This window comes from Notolepis coatsorum (genome assembly GCF_963971535.1).
Source record: "Notolepis coatsorum genome assembly, chromosome: 1".
Taxonomy (NCBI): Eukaryota; Metazoa; Chordata; class Actinopteri; order Aulopiformes; family Paralepididae; genus Notolepis; species Notolepis coatsorum.
In genome coordinates this window covers 322,176,850-322,197,903 of record NC_140165.1, presented here as the reverse complement: position 1 = coordinate 322,197,903, position 21,054 = coordinate 322,176,850, and the positions used below count along the sequence as shown (strand labels likewise).

At 46.8% G+C, this 21,054-nt stretch overlaps 1 protein-coding gene across 1 annotated transcript in view; it reads left to right on the top strand.

Annotated features, from left to right (window-relative positions):
* The window catches only part of LOC311243811 (tripartite motif-containing protein 16-like protein), a 45,059-nt gene extending 24,306 nt beyond the window's left edge, over positions 1-20,753 (top strand). Inside the window, exons 5-6 of the mRNA XM_084333174.1 lie at positions 2,468-2,527; positions 18,889-20,753. Of these exons, the coding sequence (XP_084189300.1) occupies positions 2,468-2,527; positions 18,889-19,442 (614 nt within the window). The 3' untranslated portion in view covers positions 19,443-20,753. The remainder of the gene's footprint in view (positions 1-2,467; positions 2,528-18,888) is intronic.
* The last annotated feature ends 301 nt before the right edge of the window (positions 20,754-21,054 follow it).

Sequence of the window (21,054 nt, the reverse complement as noted above, 5' to 3'; positions counted from 1 at the left end):
ATTATTTCAGTAAGATGTTATCTATTTCTTCTCATTTATTTTGTTTAGAATGATCATGAAAGTATGTTTTAGGAAAGACACTTTGTAAAGCTTGGGGGGGAGGTAGCAGAATGTTTTGTTTGTGTGAATTTAATTACATGTTTAATGACACTCTAATAGAAATTGCAATCAATGGATGGATGAATGAATGATTCAACCAATTAATCAATCCAATCAAATAGCAACAGATAACAGAACTAAAGAGTGGGAGATAGATGCATACAAATACAAATAAATAAAGACAAGTGACATCACAATATAAACCCAGAATGAGCCTCCCTGTGAACCCACTCGTCAGGACCTCTGGAACAGCTCAAGGAGCAAATCAAAAATAAGTGATGAGCTCTATTGTTTCATCCATGTTGACAACTCTATTTATTGTACTGTTTGCTCATAGTTCCATACATAACGTACTGTGTGGAGGTATGGGGAAACACATATAAAACAAACATTAACCAAATGTTCATAATGCAGAAGAAAGCCATAAGAATTGTGAATCAAGCTGATTACTATGAACCGACAAACGCACTCTTTATTAAATCAAATACCTTAAAATGGGAAGATCTTATCGATCTTAGCACTGCAATAATAATGTACAAAGCACATAAGCACTCACTTCCAAGTTGCATTCAGGAGTTGTTCCAAACTAGAGAGAGCCAGTATAGACTTAGGGGAACTTGTGTATTCGATATCGCAAAGGCAAGGACGAATATAAAAAGTCGATGTACATCTGCATGTTAAAGGGGCAACACTATGGAATAACTTTGACAAAAAAGTTTAAATGTGTAGTTCGCTACATACATTTAAGAAATTATTCAAATATAAGGTGATACATAAATATAAAACCTTATTATTATCCTAATTATATTTTATTATAACATAACTGTATTCAAATCGTGAAAAAAAAATAATAATAAATGTGCATACGATTTGAAACTTTGTAGACGATTTGAAACTTTGTAGACTTTTTTTTTGCAAATGATGTACTAAATTATGTTTATTTTTTGTATATATTTTTTTGTGTGTGAAGAAATGCACTCCTCTATGTCAGTTTTAGTATTTAATGACCAGGATGACGACACCCTGAAACAGAACAAAGGACAGCGAAATAAGCTGACAAAGTACCAACATAAATGCATGACATGACAACACTATCATAATGCATATATATATATATATATCGCTATATAATGTACATAAACACTCAATAGTGATATAAACAGACTCACATTAAGTGAAACAAAATGGCAGCTCGGCAATACTACAAAACAAAACAAAGCCGGTCGGCAATACTTATGAGACGCTGCCCCCTAGTGGCCGGCGATAAACTCTTCATCCCCCCCAGACCGGAAAGCTATGAACCGGAATAGATTAACGGTCTCAGTCCCGTATCCCAGTGGTTCCCAAAGTCGGGGTCGCGACCCAAAGGTGGGCCGCGAGCAGCCACGGGTGGGCCGCGAGATGATTTAAAAAAAATATAAAAAAAAAATATTTTTTATTTTTGTCAGGCCACTGAACTTAGAAGCAGGCCAGGACAGTGTTTCTAGTTGTATTCTAAAATTCTATTCTATTGTATTCTAAAATGTGACTATATGGTTTTATATTAACTTAATAAATAAACAAAAACGAAAAATCTACTTATTTCAACGAACATTTCAAACTAAATAACAGATTATGCACATAAAACGCTGAAAACAACCAAAGCAACAATAGTATTTTAATGAGGCTATTATTATTATCATTATTATTTTGCAACAAGTTAGCCCTCTCATAAATAGCACATATAAATGAATAACTACCTTGAACTAACTTAATAGGATTGAAGTGATATTTGGCTTAAAAAATCGGTCGCCTGGCAAAAAAAAAAAAAAAAAAAAGCCAGACGATGTGCATTGGGCCGCGGCTCTCTGACGCCTTATTTTCTGGGCCCTGGCCTGAAAAGTTTGGGAACCCCTGCCGTATCCAACTGCCGGACTCGGGCTCGTAGCGTGTAGGCGGCCTCCTCACGCGGCCCGGCCGAGTGGGCTGGGGCAGCGACTGCGGCACCGGGAGCGGTGCGCCCAGGGAGATACCCGCAGGAACAAGGTCCGCCGTGGCCCCGCGGCCAGAGGTCGCCTCATCAGCAGGCGCCGGTGGGGAGGCGTCTATAGCCGAGTCGCAGGGTCCATCAGTCGTCTGCTGAGCAATCCCTGGGGCATCACCCAGCCCGGGTGGACAGGGGGGGGCTGACGTCCCAGCGATAAACTCTTCAGTGTGTAAATAATGTAATGTAAAAAGGGGATAGGCAATTATAAGCCTCGCCTTCAGCCTACACCTTTTCGGTCATTTTTACTTTTCGTTTTTAAAATGTTCTATATGCTTTGTAAAAGAAGACAGAAATAAAATCATTCATTCATAATATGCTGTGACTGATATTTTGTGTCTCTAGTTTCTCCAGTGGCTGTTCTACTTCCACCAGAGTCCATGACGAGAGAGGACCTCCTAAAAAGTGAGTTCCACCATGACCTCTTTCCATCACTTGTGTTGTCGTGTGTCGGCTGACGGACAGACTCTGACATAATAGAGGTTGTGTGTTTAACCCTTTCACTGCCACACTACAGAAGGTTAACCCTTTACTATCACACTACTGACGGGTAAATATACGTCTATAATATTCTATCCAACGCCGGCAGTGTTCTATCCAACGCCTGCAGTGTTCTATCCAACGCCTGCAGAGTTCTATCCAACGCCTGCAGAATGTTCTATCCAACGCATTAGGGCTGTACCGAATGTCATTTTTTAACATTCGAAGCTTCGATTGAAGTACCGTAATTTTCGGACTATAAGCCGCGGCTTTTCCCCCCCCATATTTCGACCCTGCGGCTTATATAACGGTGCAGCTTATATGTGACTCACGTGACCAAACCCGAAAATGTAAACATCGAAACATAGCTTTTTTGACTGCATTGAAATGTTATTTATCTGTTCCCTTATTTGCTAAACTTAATACAACTTGTAAATGAGTTAATTCTTGTTATTTGTCCGACAGTATTGCACTAATGGTGCTCTTCCACGGCACGGTTACCGGCTCCACTCTCAGTGCCAACACACCTCACTAATGGTGCTCTTCCACTGCACGGTTACAGGCTCCACTCTCAGTGCCAACACACCTCACTAATGGTGCTCTTCCACGGCACGGTTACAGGCTCCACTCTCAGTGCCAACACACCTCACTAATGGTGCTCTTCCACTGCACGGTTACAGGCTCCACTCTCAGTGCCAACACACCTCACTAATGGTGCTCTTCCACTGCACGGTTACAGGCTCCACTCTCAGTGCCAACACACCTCACTAATGGTGCTCTTCCACTGCACGGTTACAGGCTCCACTCTCAGTGCCAACACACCTCACTAATGGTGCTCTTCCACTGCACGGTTACAGGCTCCACTCTCAGTGCCAACACACCTCACTAATGGTGCTCTTCCACTGCACGGTTACAGGCTCCACTCTCAGTGCCAACACACCTCACTAATGGTGCTCTTCCACTGCACGGTTACAGGCTCCACTCTCAGTGCCAACACACCTCACTAATGGTGCTCTTCCACTGCACGGTTACAGGCTCCACTCTCAGTGCCAACACACCTCACTAATGGTGCTCTTCCACTGCACGGTTACCGGCTCCACTCTCAGTGCCAACACACCTCACTAATGGTGCTCTTCCACTGCACGGTTACCGGCTCCACTCTCAGTGCCAACACACCTCACTAATGGTGCTCTTCCACTGCACGGTTACCGGCTCCACTCTCAGTGCCAACACACCTCACTAATGGTGCTCTTCCACGGCACGGTTACAGGCTCCACTCTTAGTGCCAACACACCTCACTAAGGGCCCGCGTCCACCTAGCGCATATTTAGGACCGCACGCGTCTGTTTTCAATGTATTACAATGGGGAGGGAGCGCATGCGGCCCCATGCGGCCGCCTCTAGGAAGTGCGCTGCCGTCGGCTTCTTTTTTCAGCGCCTTTATGCGGCCGCACAAGCCAGAGAGTTGAAACTGGCTGAACTTTTCTAGAGCGGTGCGCCGAGCGCATATTCAAACAACCAATCACAGCCAGTCATCTACCACTCTGTTTGTAACCTGACACCGGAGCTGCCTGCCTGTCTGGCTGTCTCCCACAGACCATTGAGATTCGCGACAAAACTAATAATAATAACTACATGAATACACTACTAAAAAGCTAATAAAAAGCAAAGGGCGAACTGTGGTGTCAGGCAATAACTATATATATAATTAATATACAATAAAGTTATTCAAATATGCTATAATATGTGCAAAACCGCGGCATGGCTGTAGATTTCTTTCTGTCATCTACGATGCGCTGCATGCCAGCTCTGCCGGCGCACTGCCAGCATGTTTCACGGAGAAATATGCGCTAGGTGGACGCGGGCCCTAATGGTGCTCTTCCACGGCACGGTTACAGGCTCCACTCTCAGTGCCAACACACCTCACTAATGGTGCTCTTCCACGGCACGGTTACAGGCTCCACTCTCAGTGCCAACACACCTCACTAATGGTGCTCTTCCACGGCACGGTTACCGGCTCCACTCTCAGTGCCAACACACCTCACTAATGGTGCTCTTCCACTGCACGGTTACAGGCTCCACTCTCAGTGCCAACACACCTCACTAATGGTGCTCTTCCACTGCACGGTTACAGGCTCCACTCTCAGTGCCAACACACCTCACTAATGGTGCTCTTCCACGGCACGGTTACAGGCTCCACTCTCAGTGCCAACACACCTCACTAATGGTGCTCTTCCACGGCACGGTTACAGGCTCCACTCTCAGTGCCAACACACCTCACTAATGGTGCTCTTCCACGGCACGGTTACCGGCTCCACTCTCAGTGCCAACACACCTCACTAATGGTGCTCTTCCACTGCACGGTTACAGGCTCCACTCTCAGTGCCAACACACCTCACTAATGGTGCTCTTCCACTGCACGGTTACCGGCTCCACTCTCAGTGCCAACACACCTCACTAATGGTGCTCTTCCACTGCACGGTTACAGGCTCCACTCTCAGTGCCAACACACCTCACTAATGGTGCTCTTCCACTGCACGGTTACAGGCTCCACTCTCAGTGCCAACACACCTCACTAATGGTGCTCTTCCACTGCACGGTTACAGGCTCCACTCTCAGTGCCAACACACCTCACTAATGGTGCTCTTCCACTGCACGGTTACAGGCTCCCCTCTCAGTGCCAACACACCTCACTAATGGTGCTCTTCCACTGCACGGTTACAGGCTCCACTCTCAGTGCCAACACACCTCACTAATGGTGCTCTTCCACTGCACGGTTACCGGCTCCCCTCTCAGTGCCAACACACCTCACTAATGGTGCTCTTCCACGGCACGGTTACCGGCTCCCCTCTTAGTGCCAACACACCTCACTAATGGTGCTCTTCCACTGCACGGTTACCGGCTCCACTCTCAGTGCCAACACACCTCACTAATGGTGCTCTTCCACGGCACGGTTACAGGCTCCACTCTCAGTGCCAACACACCTCACTAATGGTGCTCTTCCACTGCACGGTTACCGGCTCCACTCTCAGTGCCAACACACCTCACTAATGGTGCTCTTCCACTGCACGGTTACAGGCTCCACTCTCAGTGCCAACACACCTGCACTAATGGTGCTCTTCCACTGCACGGTTACAGGCTCCCCTCTCAGTGCCAACACACCTCACTAATGGTGCTCTTCCACTGCACGGTTACCGGCTCCCCTCTCAGTGCCAACACACCTCACTAATGGTGCTCTTCCACTGCACGGTTACCGGCTCCCCTCTCAGTGCCAACACACCTCACTAATGGTGCTCTTCCACTGCACGGTTACCGGCTCCCCTCTCAGTGCCAACACACCTGCACTAAGTAGTAATAATTGTAAATGAGTTACCGGTAATTCTTGTTATTTGTCCGACAGTATTGTGTCCCAATGCTGGTGGGAAGACTACAAACGAGAAGTCTAGTCCTAGTTGCTGGTGTTCGCAGGCGTTTGCCTGACCGCAGCAGCTTGAACAAATGGGAGCTTCCTCAAACAGCCATCTCTTTCCCGACAATCCCCTCTGTGCACGAACCCTTACATATGGTAATTAAACATTAAAACACCTGCGGCTTATAGTCCAGTGTGGCTTATATATGTACACATCATTCAATTTAGCTGCTGCGGCTTATACTCTGATGCGGCTTATAGTGTGAAAATTACGGTATTCGAACGAAGCTTCGAATGTCTATAAAAAAGAAAATTACTTAATAATAAAATAAAAAAATAACTAAATCCTCAATTTGAATAAAGTGATTAATCTGATTAAATGAGTCTTTTTCTTTTATTAAATAAACTTTCTTTAATGAATATAACTCAGTTTCGTCAACATAAATAATCCAATAAGGGCACGGTTGGTATGAAAGTGATGGTGACGTCTTATAGTATAATATTAGTGTAGCCTAATCTTTAACTGCAACTGTGAAGAAAACGCCCATTGGTTTAAACAGATTGAATAGACACAAAAAAAAAGATTAAAAAAATAAATTATAAAAAATTCGAATGTTGATTTAGAATTCGAATGTCAACATTATGATCGAAGCTTCGAAGCATTCGGTACAGCCCTACAACGCATGCAGTGTTCTATCCAACACATCTAGTGTTCTATCCAACGCCTGCAGAATGTTCTATCCAACGCCTGCAGTGTTCTATCCAACGCCTGCAGAATGTTCTATCCAACGCTTGCAGAATGTTCTATCCAACGCCTGCAGAATGTTCTAGCCTGACACAAATGGGTGTGCTAAGAAAAGATAACCACATAAAAAAAAAAAGCCAGTGAAAATTGAGAGAGGAGATACAAACAAGTTTCTAGGGGTCTTAATAGACCACAAACTGCTGGAAACCCCATATAAAATATTTGTGTTCAAAGTTAGCGAGAAGTATTGGTATACTGGGCAAGACTAGATATATCCTGAATCAGAAAACTATATACATTATATTGCACACTCATTGTACCATATCTATCATATTGTGTTGAAATCTGGGGAAATACTTATAAAAGCTACTTACAAAAGATATGCACACCGCAAAAAAGAGCCATACGGATAGTACATCACGGTAGATATTTAGATCACACAAATAGTCTGTTTGTAAGCAGACTATTTGTAATTCATGGACTTAATAAAATTCAAATCTGCACAAATTATGTTTCTGGCAATAAAAAACAAATTACCAAGCAACATTCAAAAAATGTTCACGGCTAGAGAGTGTTTATAATTTTAGAGGGACATTAGCTTTAAAGCAACCTACGGTACGTACAACTCTTAAAAGTATGTGCATTGCAGTTTGTGGGGTATCACTCTGGAATGGTCTGGATGCGAATATAAAATTAAGCAAAAATATCAATACATTTAAAGGGGAACTATCTTATAAATGGCCTTTTTCAGTGTTTAGCATTGTTTCCTAGCTATGTGGACTTATATTAATATGATCTATGTCTCTAATTCTCATATTGGCGCATTCTTCCAATTCTCCTCACAATATTCACCCTCACTGAACTGAGTCATCTGAACATGTGCTGATTTGTGATGTCAGAGAGACTCAGCTGCTGAGACTCTCACTCTCCACACAGTTCAGAGAGACTCAGCTGCTGAGACTCTCACTCTCCACACAGTTCAGAGAGACTCAGCTGCTGAGACTCTCACTCTCCACACAGTTCAGAGACTCTGCTGAGACTCTCACTCTCCACACAGTTCAGAGAGACTCTGCTGAGACTCTCACTCTCCACACAGTTCAGAGAGACTCAGCTGAGACTCTCACTCTCCACACAGTTCAGAGAGACTCTGCTGAGACTCACACTCTCCACACAGTTCAGAGAGACTCAGCTGAGACTCTCACTCTCCACACAGTTCAGAGAGACTCAGCTGCTGAGACTCTCACTCTCCATACAGTTCAGAGAGACTCTGCTGAGATTCTCACACTCCACACAGTTCAGAGAGACTCAGCTGCTGAGACTCTCACACTCCACACAGTTCAGAGAGACTCAGCTGCTGAGACTCTCACTCTCCACACAGTTCAGAGAGACTCAGCTGCTGATACTCTTACTCTCCACACAGTTCAGAGAGACTCTGCTGAGACTCTCACTCTCCATACAGTTCAGAGAGACTCTGCTGAGACTCTCACACTCCACACAGTTCAGAGAGACTCTGCTGCTGAGACTCTCACTCTCCACACAGTTCAGAGACTCTGCTGAGACTCTCACTCTCCACACAGTTCAGAGAGACTCTGCTGAGACTCTCACTCTCCACACAGTTCAGAGACTCAGCTGAGACTCTCACTCTCCACACAGTTCAGAGAGACTCTGCTGAGACTCTCACTCTCCACACAGTTCAGAGAGACTCTGGTGAGACTCACACTCTCCACACAGTTCAGAGAGACTCAGCTGAGACTCTCACTCTCCACACAGTTCAGAGAGACTCAGCTGCTGAGACTCTCACTCTCCACACAGTTCAGAGAGACTCTGCTGAGACTCTCACTCTCCACACAGTTCAGAGAGACTCAGCTGAGACTCACACACTCCACACAGTTCAGAGAGACTCTGCTGAGACTCTCACTCTCCACACAGTTCAGAGACTCAGCTGAGACTCTCACTCTCCACACAGTTCAGAGACTCTGCTGAGACTCTCACTCTCCACACAGTTCAGAGACTCAGCTGAGACTCACACTCTCCACACAGTTCAGAGACTCAGCTGAGACTCTCACTCTCCACACAGTTCAGAGAGACTCGGCTGAGACTCACACTCTCCACACAGTTCAGAGAGACTCTGCTGAGACTCTCACTCTCCACACAGTTCAGAGAGACTCTGCTGAGACTCTCACTCTCCACACAGTTCAGAGAGACTCTGCTGAGACTCTCACTCTCCACACAGTTCAGAGAGACTCTGCTGAGACTCTCACTCTCCACACAGTTCAGAGAGACTCAGCTGCTGAGACTCTCACTATCCACACAGTTCAGAGAGACTCTGCTGCTGAGACTCTCACTCTCCACACAGTTCAGAGAGACTCAGCTGAGACTCTCACTCTCCACACAGTTCAGAGACTCTGCTGAGACTCTCACTCTCCACACAGTTCAGAGAGACTCAGCTGAGACTCTCACTCTCCACACAGTTCAGAGACTCAGCTGAGACTCTCACTCTCCACACAGTTCAGAGAGACTCAACTGCTGAGACTCTCACTCTCCACACAGTTCAGAGAGACTCTGCTGAGACTCTCACTCTCCACACAGTTCAGAGACTCTGCTGAGACTCTCACTCTCCACACAGTTCAGAGAGACTCTGCTGAGACTCTCACTCTCCACACAGTTCAGAGAGACTCAGCTGAGACTCACACACTCCACACAGTTCAGAGAGACTCTGCTGAGACTCTCACTCTCCACACAGTTCAGAGAGACTCTGCTGAGACTCTCACTCTCCACACAGTTCAGAGACTCAGCTGAGACTCTCACTCTCCACACAGTTCAGAGAGACTCTGCTGAGACTCTCACTCTCCACACAGTTCAGAGAGACTCTGGTGAGACTCACTCTCCACACAGTTCAGAGAGACTCAGCTGAGACTCTCACTCTCCACACAGTTCAGAGAGACTCAGCTGCTGAGACTCTCACTCTCCACACAGTTCAGAGAGACTCTGCTGAGACTCTCACTCTCCACACAGTTCAGAGAGACTCAGCTGAGACTCACACACTCCACACAGTTCAGAGAGACTCTGCTGAGACTCTCACTCTCCACACAGTTCAGAGACTCTGCTGAGACTCTCACTCTCCACATAGTTCAGAGAGACTCTGCTGAGACTCTCACTCTCCACACAGTTCAGAGACTCTGCTGAGACTCTCACTCTCCACACAGTTCAGAGACTCAGCTGAGACTCACACTCTCCACACAGTTCAGAGAGACTCAGCTGAGACTCACACTCTCCACACAGTTCAGAGAGACTCTGCTGAGACTCTCACTCTCTACACAGTTCAGAGAGACTCTGCTGAGACTCTCACTCTCCACACAGTTCAGAGAGACTCTGCTGAGACTCTCACTCTCCACACAGTTCAGAGACTCTGCTGAGACTCTCACTCTCTACACAGTTCAGAGAGACTCTGCTGAGACTCTCACTCTCCACACAGTTCAGAGACTCTGCTGAGACTCTTACTCTCTACACAGTTCAGAGAGACTCTGCTGAGACTCTCACTCTCCACACAGTTCAGAGAGACTCAGCTGAGACTCTCACTCTCCACACAGTTCAGAGACTCTGCTGAGACTCTCACTCTCCACACAGTTCAGAGAGACTCAGCTGAGACTCTCACTCTCCACACAGTTCAGAGACTCAGCTGCTGAGACTCTCACTCTCCACACAGTTCAGAGAGACTCTGCTGAGACTCTCACTCTCCACACAGTTCAGAGACTCTGCTGATACTCTCACTCTCACTCTTCACAGAAACTTGGCTGAGTCCAGATGTCCCGAATCATGCAATAGAACCGGCAGACCACTTCTTCGTTCTACGCAAAGACCGGACGGCGGAGTCACTAAAGACGAGAGGAGGCGGCATTGCCTTCATGATAAACAAGGAGTGGTGCGATTTAGGCAACACAAAGGAACTGTCTAACCACTGCTCCCCAGACCTGGAGTTTATCACGATAAAATGTCGACCCTTCTTCCTCCCAAGAGAGTTAACGTCCATCATCCTCATCGGAGTGTACATTCCACCACACGCGAACACTGAGGTCGCACTTTCAAAACTTCACGACGAGGTAAACAAACTCCAGGCAGCTAATGTTGACGCTGCCATTTTGGTCTTGGGGGATTTCAACAGCGCGCGTCTTAAAAAGGTGCTGCCGAATTTCTATCAGCATGTGACCTGTCCCACCAGAGGCGAGAACATATTAGACCATGTATACTCGCAATTTAAGAATGGGTACAAGTCACAGGCTCTTAGTCCATTCGGTAAAAGCGATCACGCCGCCATTTTTCTTTTGCCTAAGTACAAACAGAGTCTCAAGCGAACGCCGGTGGTCTCGCGAGAGGTTAAGCGTTGGGCCGTGACGTCAGTGGAGTCACTCCAAGCAGTGCTGGGAAGCACAGAATGGAGTGTATTCCGTGATAACACAGCCAATATTAACGAATACACCGAAACGGTGATTGACTATGTCTGTACTCAGGTAGAAGTAATAATCCCCACCACCAAAATTAATATCTACCCAAATCAAAAGCCCTGGGTAGACAAATCCGTCCGTGAGGCTCTGAAAGTGCGCACATCAGCATACAACACCGGGCTGGTGACAGGCAACATGGAAGAACACAAGATGGCAAGATACAACGTCAGGAGAGCAGTAATAGAGGCAAAACGGCGTTACAGGGATAAAGTTGAACTTCAGTTTGAACAGGCTGACTCTAGAGGCATGTGGCAGGGCCTCAGAACAATGACAGACTACAAAGGAACCCCCCTCAAACTGAACAGTGACATCTCCTTAGCAAATGATCTCAACTCCTTCTATGCGAGGTTTGAGGCTGTGAATAACAACACCAGCCTACAAACCACGGCAATGGGGGGGGGGGGGTCTGCTGATGGAGACTCAGTGTTCAGGGTAACAGAGCATGAGGTGAGACGGATCTTTAAAAAAGTGGATATCAGGAAGGCAGCAGGACCGGACGGCATCCCCGGCCGCGTCCTAAAAGTCTGTGCCGACCAACTGGCCCCGGTATTCACTGACATCTTCAACCTGTCCTTGGAACAGGCCGTCATCCCCACCTGTCTGAAGAAGTCCACCATCATCCCTGTACCCAAAAAATCTACGCCCGCTTGCCTCAACGACTACCGCCCTGTAGCCCTCACCTCCATAGCCATGAAGTGCTTTGAGAAGCTAGTGAAGGGCTACATCTGTTCCTCCCTCCCCATCAACCTGGACCCTCTGCAATTTGCATATCGCCCCAACAGGTCCACGGAGGACGCCATAGCCCATGTGCTGCACACAGCAGCATCACATCTGGACAAGAGGCAGGGGAACTATGTGAGAATGCTGTTCATCGACTACAGCTCAGCATTCAATACCATAGTCCCCTCCAAACTCATAGCCAAGCTCAGGGACCTGGGCTTGAACTATGACCTGTGCCAGTGGGTCCTGGACTTCCTGACGGGCAGACCCCAGGTGGTAAGAGCCGGCAACTGCACCTCCTCATCCATCACGCTCAACATAGGGGCCCCCCAGGGCTGTGTTCTGAGCCCCCTCCTCTACTCCCTGTACACACACATGACTGCGTAGCACAGCGGAACAACAACACCATCATCAAATTTGCTGATGACACAGTAGTGGTGGGCCTGATCTCTGCCAACGACGAAAGGGCCTACCTGGAAGAGGTAGAGAACCTGTCACAGTGGTGTCAGGAGAACTGCCTCTCCCTGAACGTCAGCAAAACAAAAGAGATGATTGTGGACTTCAGGAGGTCGGGGGTCAAGGACTACAGCCCCCTCAGCATCGACGGGGCACCAGTTGAGAGAGTGAACAGTTTCAAGTACCTCGGAGCCCACATATCCGAGGACTTGACATGGACCACACACATTGACAGTGTTGTGAAGAAGGCACGACAACGCCTCTACTTCCTCAGGCGCCTAAGGAAGTTCCAAGTCAGTCAGAAGATCCTTAGGAACTTCTACTCATGTACAATAGAGAGCATCCTGACCGGCAACATCACCTCCTGGTTTGGGAATAGCACTGCACAAGACCGTAGCAGACTACAAAGAGTGACACGTTCAGCCGAACGCACAATTAGAGGGGGGCTTCCCACCCTCCAGAACATTTACAACAAGCGGTGCAAGGGGAAGGCTAAGAGAATTATTAAGGACTCGAGCCACCCGAACAACTGCCTCTTTGAACTGCTGCCGTCAGGCAAGCGATACCGGAGTCTTATGGCGAGCACAGAAAGACTCAGAAGGAGCTTCTATCCCCAGGCCATCAGGCTGCTAAACGAACAATAATCGCTAAACGAACAATAATCACTATGCAACAACCATCAAATGCACACAGCACACACACCCACACGCACACACTCACTCAAACAAACAACACACTGCAGCACCCACTCTCCACACTTTAGATCACACAAACACACTTACACTTTATATTTATTGATAAAGGATTTGCACTACAACTCGTACACCTACTGTGAATTGTACCTAAACTGCACCTCGTCCATTTATGCCTTGCACTATATAGTATTGTATATTAGTACACTGCACAGTATTGTATATTGTATGGTAACTACGTCTACGAACATTGTACATATGTCTAAACTGAACACTGTGACCTCTTTTTTTACTTCTAATTTTTACTATGTTTTTATTTCATACTTATCTTGTCATGCACAGTCTCTGGAGCGCAACAGTAAGAAGCATTTTGTACAAAAGTATTCTGTACTTCTGTATGACAACTATTAAAGAAACTTGAAACTTGAAACTCTCCACACAGTTCAGAGAGACTCTGCTGCTGAGACTCTCACTCTCCACACAGTTCAGAGAGACTTTGCTGAGACTCTCACTCTCCACACAGTTCAGAGACTCTGCTGAGACTCTCACTCTCTACACAGTTCAGAGAGACTCTGCTGAGACTCTCACTCTCCACACAGTTCAGAGAGACTCTGCTGAGACTCTCACTCTCCACACAGTTCAGAGAGACTCTGCTGCTGAGACTCTCACTCTCCACACAGTTCAGAGACTCAGCTGCTGAGACTCTCACTCTCCACACAGTTCAGAGAGACTCAGCTGCTGAGACTCTCACTCTCCACACAGTTCAGAGAGACTCTGCTGCTGAGACTCTCACTCTCCACACAGTTCAGAGACTCAGCTGCTGAGACTCTCACTCTCCACACAGTTCAGAGAGACTCAGCTGCTGAGACTCTCACTCTCCACACAGTTCAGAGACTCTTCTGAGACGCTCACTCTCCACACAGTTCAGAGAGACTCAGCTGAGACTCTCACTCTTCACACAGTTCAGGGACTCAGCTGAGACTCACACTCTCCACACAGTTCAGAGAGACTCAGCTGAGACTCTCACTCTCCACACAGTTCAGAGACTCAGCTGAGACTCTCACTCTCTACACAGTTCAGAGAGACTCAGCTGAGACTCTCACTCTCCACACAGTTCAGAGAGACTCTGCTGAGACTCACACTCTCCACACAGTTCAGAGAGACTCTGCTGAGACTCTCACTCTCCACACAGTTCAGAGAGACTCAGCTGAGACTCACACTCTCCACACAGTTCAGAGAGACTCTGCTGAGACTCTCACTCTCCACACAGTTCAGAGAGACTCTGCTGAGACTCTCACTCTCCACACAGTTCAGAGAGACTCTGCTGAGACTCTCACTCTCCACACAGTTCAGAGAGACTCAGCTGAGACTCTCACTCTCCACACAGTTCAGAGAGACTCTGCTGAGACTCTCATTCTCCACACAGTTCAGAGAGACTTAGCTGAGACTCTCACTCTCCACACAGTTCAGAGAGACTCAGCTGCTGAGACTCTCACTCTCCACACAGTTCAGAGAGACTCTGCTGCTGAGACTCTCACTCTCCACACAGTTCAGAGAGACTCAGCTGAGACTCTCACTCTCCACACAGTTCAGAGACTCTGCTGAGACTCTCACTCTCCACACAGTTCAGAGAGACTCAGCTGAGACGCTCACTCTCCACACAGTTCAGAGACTCAGCTGAGACTCTCACTCTCCACACAGTTCAGAGAGACTCTGCTGAGACTCTCACTCTCCACACAGTTCAGAGAGACTCTGCTGAGACTCTCACTCTCCACACAGTTCAGAGACTCTGCTGAGACTCTCACTCTCCACACAGTTCAGAGAGACTCTGCTGCTGAGACTCTCACTCTCTACACAGTTCAGAGAGACTCAGCTGAGACTCTCACTCTCCACACAGTTCAGAGACTCTGCTGAGACTCTCACTCTCTACACAGTTCAGAGAGACTCTGCTGAGACTCTCACTCTCCACACAGTTCAGAGAGACTCTAGTGAGACTCTCACTCTCCACACAGTTCAGAGAGACTCAGCTGAGACTCTCACTCTCCACACAGTTCAGAGACTCAGCTGAGACTCTCACTCTCCACACAGTTCAGAGAGACTCAGCTGAGACTCTCACTCTCCACACAGTTCAGAGAGACTCTGCTGAGACTCTCACTCTCCACACAGTTCAGAGACTCTGCTGAGACTCTCATTCTCCACACAGTTCAGAGAGACTCAGCTGCTGAGACTCTCACTCTCCACACAGTTCAGAGAGACTTAGCTGCTGAGACTCTCACTCTCTGCACAGTTCAGAGAGACTCTGCTTCTGTGACTCTCACTCTCCACACAGTTCAGAGACTCAGCTGAGACTCTCACTCTCCACACAGTTCATAGAGACTCTGCTGCTGAGACTCTCACTCTCCACACAGTTCAGAGAGACTCAGCTGCTGAGACTCTCACTCTCCACACAGTTCAGAGAGACTCAGCTGCTGAGACTCACACTCTCCACACAGTTCAGAGTCTCAGCTGAGACTCTCACTCTCCACACAGTTCAGAGAGACTCTGCTGCTGAGACTCTCACTCTCCACACAGTTCAGAGAGACTCAGCTGCTGAGACTCTCACTCTCCACACAGTTCAGAGAGACTCAGCTGAGACTCTCACTCTCCACACAGTTCAGAGAGACTCTGCTGAGACTCTCACTCTCCACACAGTTCAGAGAGACTCTGCTGAGACTCTCACTCTCCACACAGTTCAGAGACTCTGCTGAGACTCTCACTCTCCACACAGCTCAGAGAGACTCAGCTGCTGAGACTCTCACTCTCCACACAGTTCAGAGAGACTCAGCTGCTGAGACTCTCACTCTCCACACAGTTCAGAGAGACTCTGCTGCTGTGACTCTCACTCTCCACACAGTTCAGAGAGACTCAGCTGCTGAGACTCTCACTCTCCACACAGTTCAGAGACTCAGCTGAGACTCTCACTCTCCACACAGTTCAGAGAGACTCAGCTGCTGAGACTCACACTCTCCACACAGTTCAGAGTCTCAGCTGAGACTCTCACTCTCCACACAGTTCAGAGAGACTCTGCTGCTGAGACTCTCACTCTCCACACAGTTCAGAGAGACTCAGCTGCTGAGACTCTCACTCTCCACACAGTTCAGAGAGACTCAGCTGAGACTCTCACTCTCCACACAGTTCAGAGAGACTCTGCTGAGACTCTCACTCTCCACACAGTTCAGAGACTCTGCTGAGACTCTCACTCTCCACACAGCTCAGAGAGACTCAGCTGCTGAGACTCTCACTCTCCACACAGTTCAGAGAGACTCAGCTGCTGAGACTCTCACTCTCCACACAGTTCAGAGAGACTCTGCTGCTGTGACTCTCACTCTCCACACAGTTCAGAGAGACTCAGCTGCTGAGACTCTCACTCTCCACACAGTTCAGAGAGACTCAGCTGCTGAGACTCTCACTCTCCACACAGTTCAGAGAGACTCTGCTGCTGTGACTCTCACTCTCCACACAGTTCAGAGAGACTCTGCTGAGACTCTCACTCTCCACACAGTTCAGAGACTCAGCTGCTGAGACTCTCACTCTCCACACAGTTCAGAGAGACTCAGCTGCTGAGACTATCACTCTCCACACAGTTCAGAGAGACTCAGCTGCTGAGACTCACACTCCACACAGTTCAGAGACTCAGCTGAGACTCTCACTCTCCACACAGTTCAGAGAGACTCTGCTGAGACTCTCACTCTCCACACAGTTCAGAGACTCAGCTGAGACTCTCACTCTCCACACAGTTCAGAGAGACTCAGCTGCTGAGACTCTCACTCTCCACACAGTTCAGAGACTCAGCTGAGACTCTCACTCTCCACACAGTTCAGAGAGACTCTGCTGCTGAGACTCTCACTCTCCACACAGTTCAGAGACTCAGCTGAGACTCTCACTCTCCACACAGTTCAGAGAGACTCTGCTGAGACTCTCACTCTCCACACAGTTCAGAGACTCAGCTGAGACTCTCACTCTCCACACAGTTCAGAGAGACTCTGCTGCTGAGACTCTCACTCTCCACACAGTTCAGAGACTCTGCTGAGACTCTCACTCTCCACACAGTTCAGAGACTCTGCTGAGACTCTCACTCTCCACACAGTTCAGAGAGACTGCTGCTGAGACTCTCACTCTCCACACAGTTCAGAGAGACTCAGCTGCTGAGACTCTCACTCTCCACACAGTTCAGAGAGACTCTGCTGCTGTGACTCTCACTCTCCACACAGTTCAGAGAGACTCAGCTGCTGAGACTCTCACTCTCCACACAGTTCAGAGACTCAGCTGAGACTCTCACTCTCCACACAGTTCAGAGAGACTCTGCTGCTGAGACTCTCACTCTCCACACAGTTCAGAGAGACTCAGCTGCTGAGACTCTCACTCTCCACACAGTTCAGAGACTCAGCTGAGACTCTCACTCTCCACACAGTTCAGAGAGACTCTGCTGCTGAGACTCTCACTCTCCACACAGTTCAGAGACTCTGCTGAGACTCTCACTCTCCACACAGTTCAGAGACTCTGCTGAGACTCTCACTCTCTACACAGTTCAGAGAGACTCAGCTGCTGAGACTCTCACTCTCCACACAGTGGTTGGAGCCCAGAGGCTCAAAACGGCTTAAAGGGGAACTATTTTACTATTTCTTTCACTATTTGGGCACTTTTACACAATTCCTGTGAGTCTATGGATCACCTCTGTAATATATATATTTTTTTTATTCATTGTTTTGTATTTCTAATCAAGTCCTCAAAAACAGCATTTTTCTACCTCAAGATTTCGAGCTGTTTTGCAGCCGCAGCTGCAGGTGCCACCTAAACCACTGTGCAGGTTCTGGTTCCCCTGAACATTAACATGCAGCAGCGACTAGTTCACATAGCTAGGAAACAATGCTAAACACTCAAAAAGGCCATTTATAAGATAGTTCCCCTTTAAGAAAAATGCTGTTTTTGAGGACTTGATTAGAAATACAAAACAATGAATTAAAAAAAATAAAGAAATTACAGAGGTGATCCATAAACTCACAGGAATTGTGTAAAAGTGCCCAAAATAGTGAAAGAAATAGTAAAATAGTTCCCCTTTAAAGGTAGCTATAAACAAGCACTTATGGACACAAATAAGAGAGAGGAGCTTGAGCAGTCATGTGACCCTATTATTTTTTTTCATTTGGATATATAAAAAACTGTACTTTTATTTTATTTTGTATTATTTGTTATATTATTTTTATTTTTATTAAATTATAATGTCAAATATTGTAAGGAAGGGGCAGGGCTTGATAAGTTGTTTTACTTCCCCCTGTTCCTTCTCGAACACTTATTGTATGGAAATAGTCTTTGACTATTTACCTTTGTTTTTTAAACTTGTTTTATGTTTCTATGTTCGAGACAAATAAAAATCAAATCAAATCAAATCAAAACCTTTTGTAGGAGTAGTGATATAATCGATATATAAATACACAATATCAAACCCATACAGAATTATAAATATATACAATATCTTCTGTTGTGTGGCAGTGAAAGGGTTAACCTTCGGTGTATTGTCGCAGTGAGAGGGTTAACCGGTTTGGTATTGTGATAGTAAAGGGTTAACCTTCTGTAGCGTGGCAGTGAAAGGGTTAACCTGCTGTTGTGTGGCAGTGAAAGGGTTAACCTTCAGTGTATTGTCGCAGTGAAAGGGTTAACCGTTTGGTAGTGCGGCGGTGAAAGGGTTAATTTGCTCTGATTTGATGTCCTGTATTTTTCTCCCAGACGCCTGTCCCCTCTCCCTGGACCTGGACACAGTGAGCAAGTGGCTGTCCCTGTCAGAGGAGAACAGGACGGTGACTAATACAGGAGACGACCAGCAGCGCTACACTGACCATCCTGAGAGATTCACTGACATCTACTGTAACTATGGTCAGGTGTTGTGCAGAGAGGGTCAGTCTGCACGCTGTTACTGGGAAGTAGAGAGCAGCGGCTCCTGGGTTCAGACAGCAGTCTGTTACAAAGACATCAAAAGAACAGGTGTTGAGTCAGTGTTTGGAAACAATAACAAGTCCTGGAGTTTGATCTGCTACAGTGAAGGAGAGTACAGTGGAGGAGAGTACGTGTTCAGACACAATAGAGTTCAGACTAAAGTCTCAGGCCCTCGGTCCTCCAGGATAGGAGTGTACCTGGATCACAAGGCAGGTACTCTGTCCTTCTACAGTGTTGTCTCTGACACCGTGACCCTCCTCCATACAGTTAGAACCACGTTCACTCAGGCCCTCTATCCAGGGATATGTGTTAACTGGGGAGCAGCGGAATTGATGAAGATATGGTAGAACATGACACCATCGTATCTAATTTCAAATATAATTCATACCCAGTGTCGGTGCCATGGGGGGGGCAATCCAAACGTCATGGGCAATTATTATATTTCATACTTTTTAATTTGTGTGTGTGCGCGAGACGCGAGTGTGTTTGTGACGTGAGAAAGAAAGAGCGAGCGAATTGGAGACGAAATCGCGCACGACACTGTCCTGATATGACGCAGCGCGTGTCCGAGTGTGTCTGTGTGTGTGTGTTACCTGGGCTGGAAGCACGCGGGGGCAAAGCAGCCTGCGATTCTCGACCAATAAAAAGTGTTCAGGGGCGGGACTCTGATATCTGAGGGGTGACGACATCGCTGCTCAGTTCACTGTCGCTCGCGGCAGCCGGCAGCTCAGGGTTGAAACGAACACATTTTAATAACTTTTTCTCGCTCGCTCGCTCGTGTCGCTCTATGTCAGGGAGGGGTGTGCGCACTCATGTTTTGAAATGTGTGTTGGTTGGCGGGAAATGCGTGAAGCCTATATTTTATTTAGGGAATGTATTAGAGATGTTCGTTATTATCGGCCTGTATTGGCATTAAAATGGGGGGGGGGGGGGATTCTTTTGAATTACTTTTTCTTTTCTTTTTAAATGTGACCTTTATTTACCCAGGCGGCCAAGTAAGAACAAATTCTTAAATACAAAAGCAGCCTGAGACCTAAGAGCAGAAGCCTTTTGAGGGAAGGAGGGGGGGGGGGGGGGGGGGGGCTGCAACAAAAACAAGGTTATGTGTGTACATGCATACAAGTAAATAAAATACAAAATTACAGTAGCAATAGTATACAAGGAAAATTACAATAAATAAGGGAGAGAGAAGGAAAGAGAGAGAGCGAAAAAGAGAAAGTGAGAGTGAGAACCAGAGGGAGAGAGAGAAGAAAAGGGGAGAAGCACAGATAATGTTTACATTTAGAATGCCTTGTTGATGCATCCAGTGAAATTAACACGTCAAAATGGGGGGGGGGGGATCCTGCATATATAGTTTAGGTTGATATCGGTATCGGGCCAGGCAACCCCCTCTAACACTCTTCTCTCTCCTTATTATTATTATTAATATTATCATAAAACGGGTGTGAAATATTACTCCATGTTATTTGGCCATATGCTACTTACTACCCTCTAGTGGTGAGCTGTGGTAACTGCAGAGTCTCTGCTCTGGCTTCAGTGTTGGATATCTATTCTTTTTTTTGTTCCTTTTATTGTTGCCTATTTCTGTCATAAAACGGGTATGAAATATGACTCTTCTCTCTCCCTATGGACAATAAACATGATGTTTGACCCATAAACCCAGTGTGTGTTGTGTTGCTTGATTGATTGAAAACTTTATTAACAGATTGCAGAATGGGTACAATACAGTACGGCTCAATACACACAATTGTTAAGGGGAGGCAGACCAGAGAAAGACTTTCATCTTGTTTACATCAGGGTCCCCCATTTTCAATTCATCATAACATATATGACATACATGACATACAGATAGACAGTACTGCTACATCTATACATTTATGACATACCAGATTTACAAATACAGTACTGTTTGTGATACAAAAAGAGTAAAAAAAAGAAAAGAGAGTATATACATTTGAC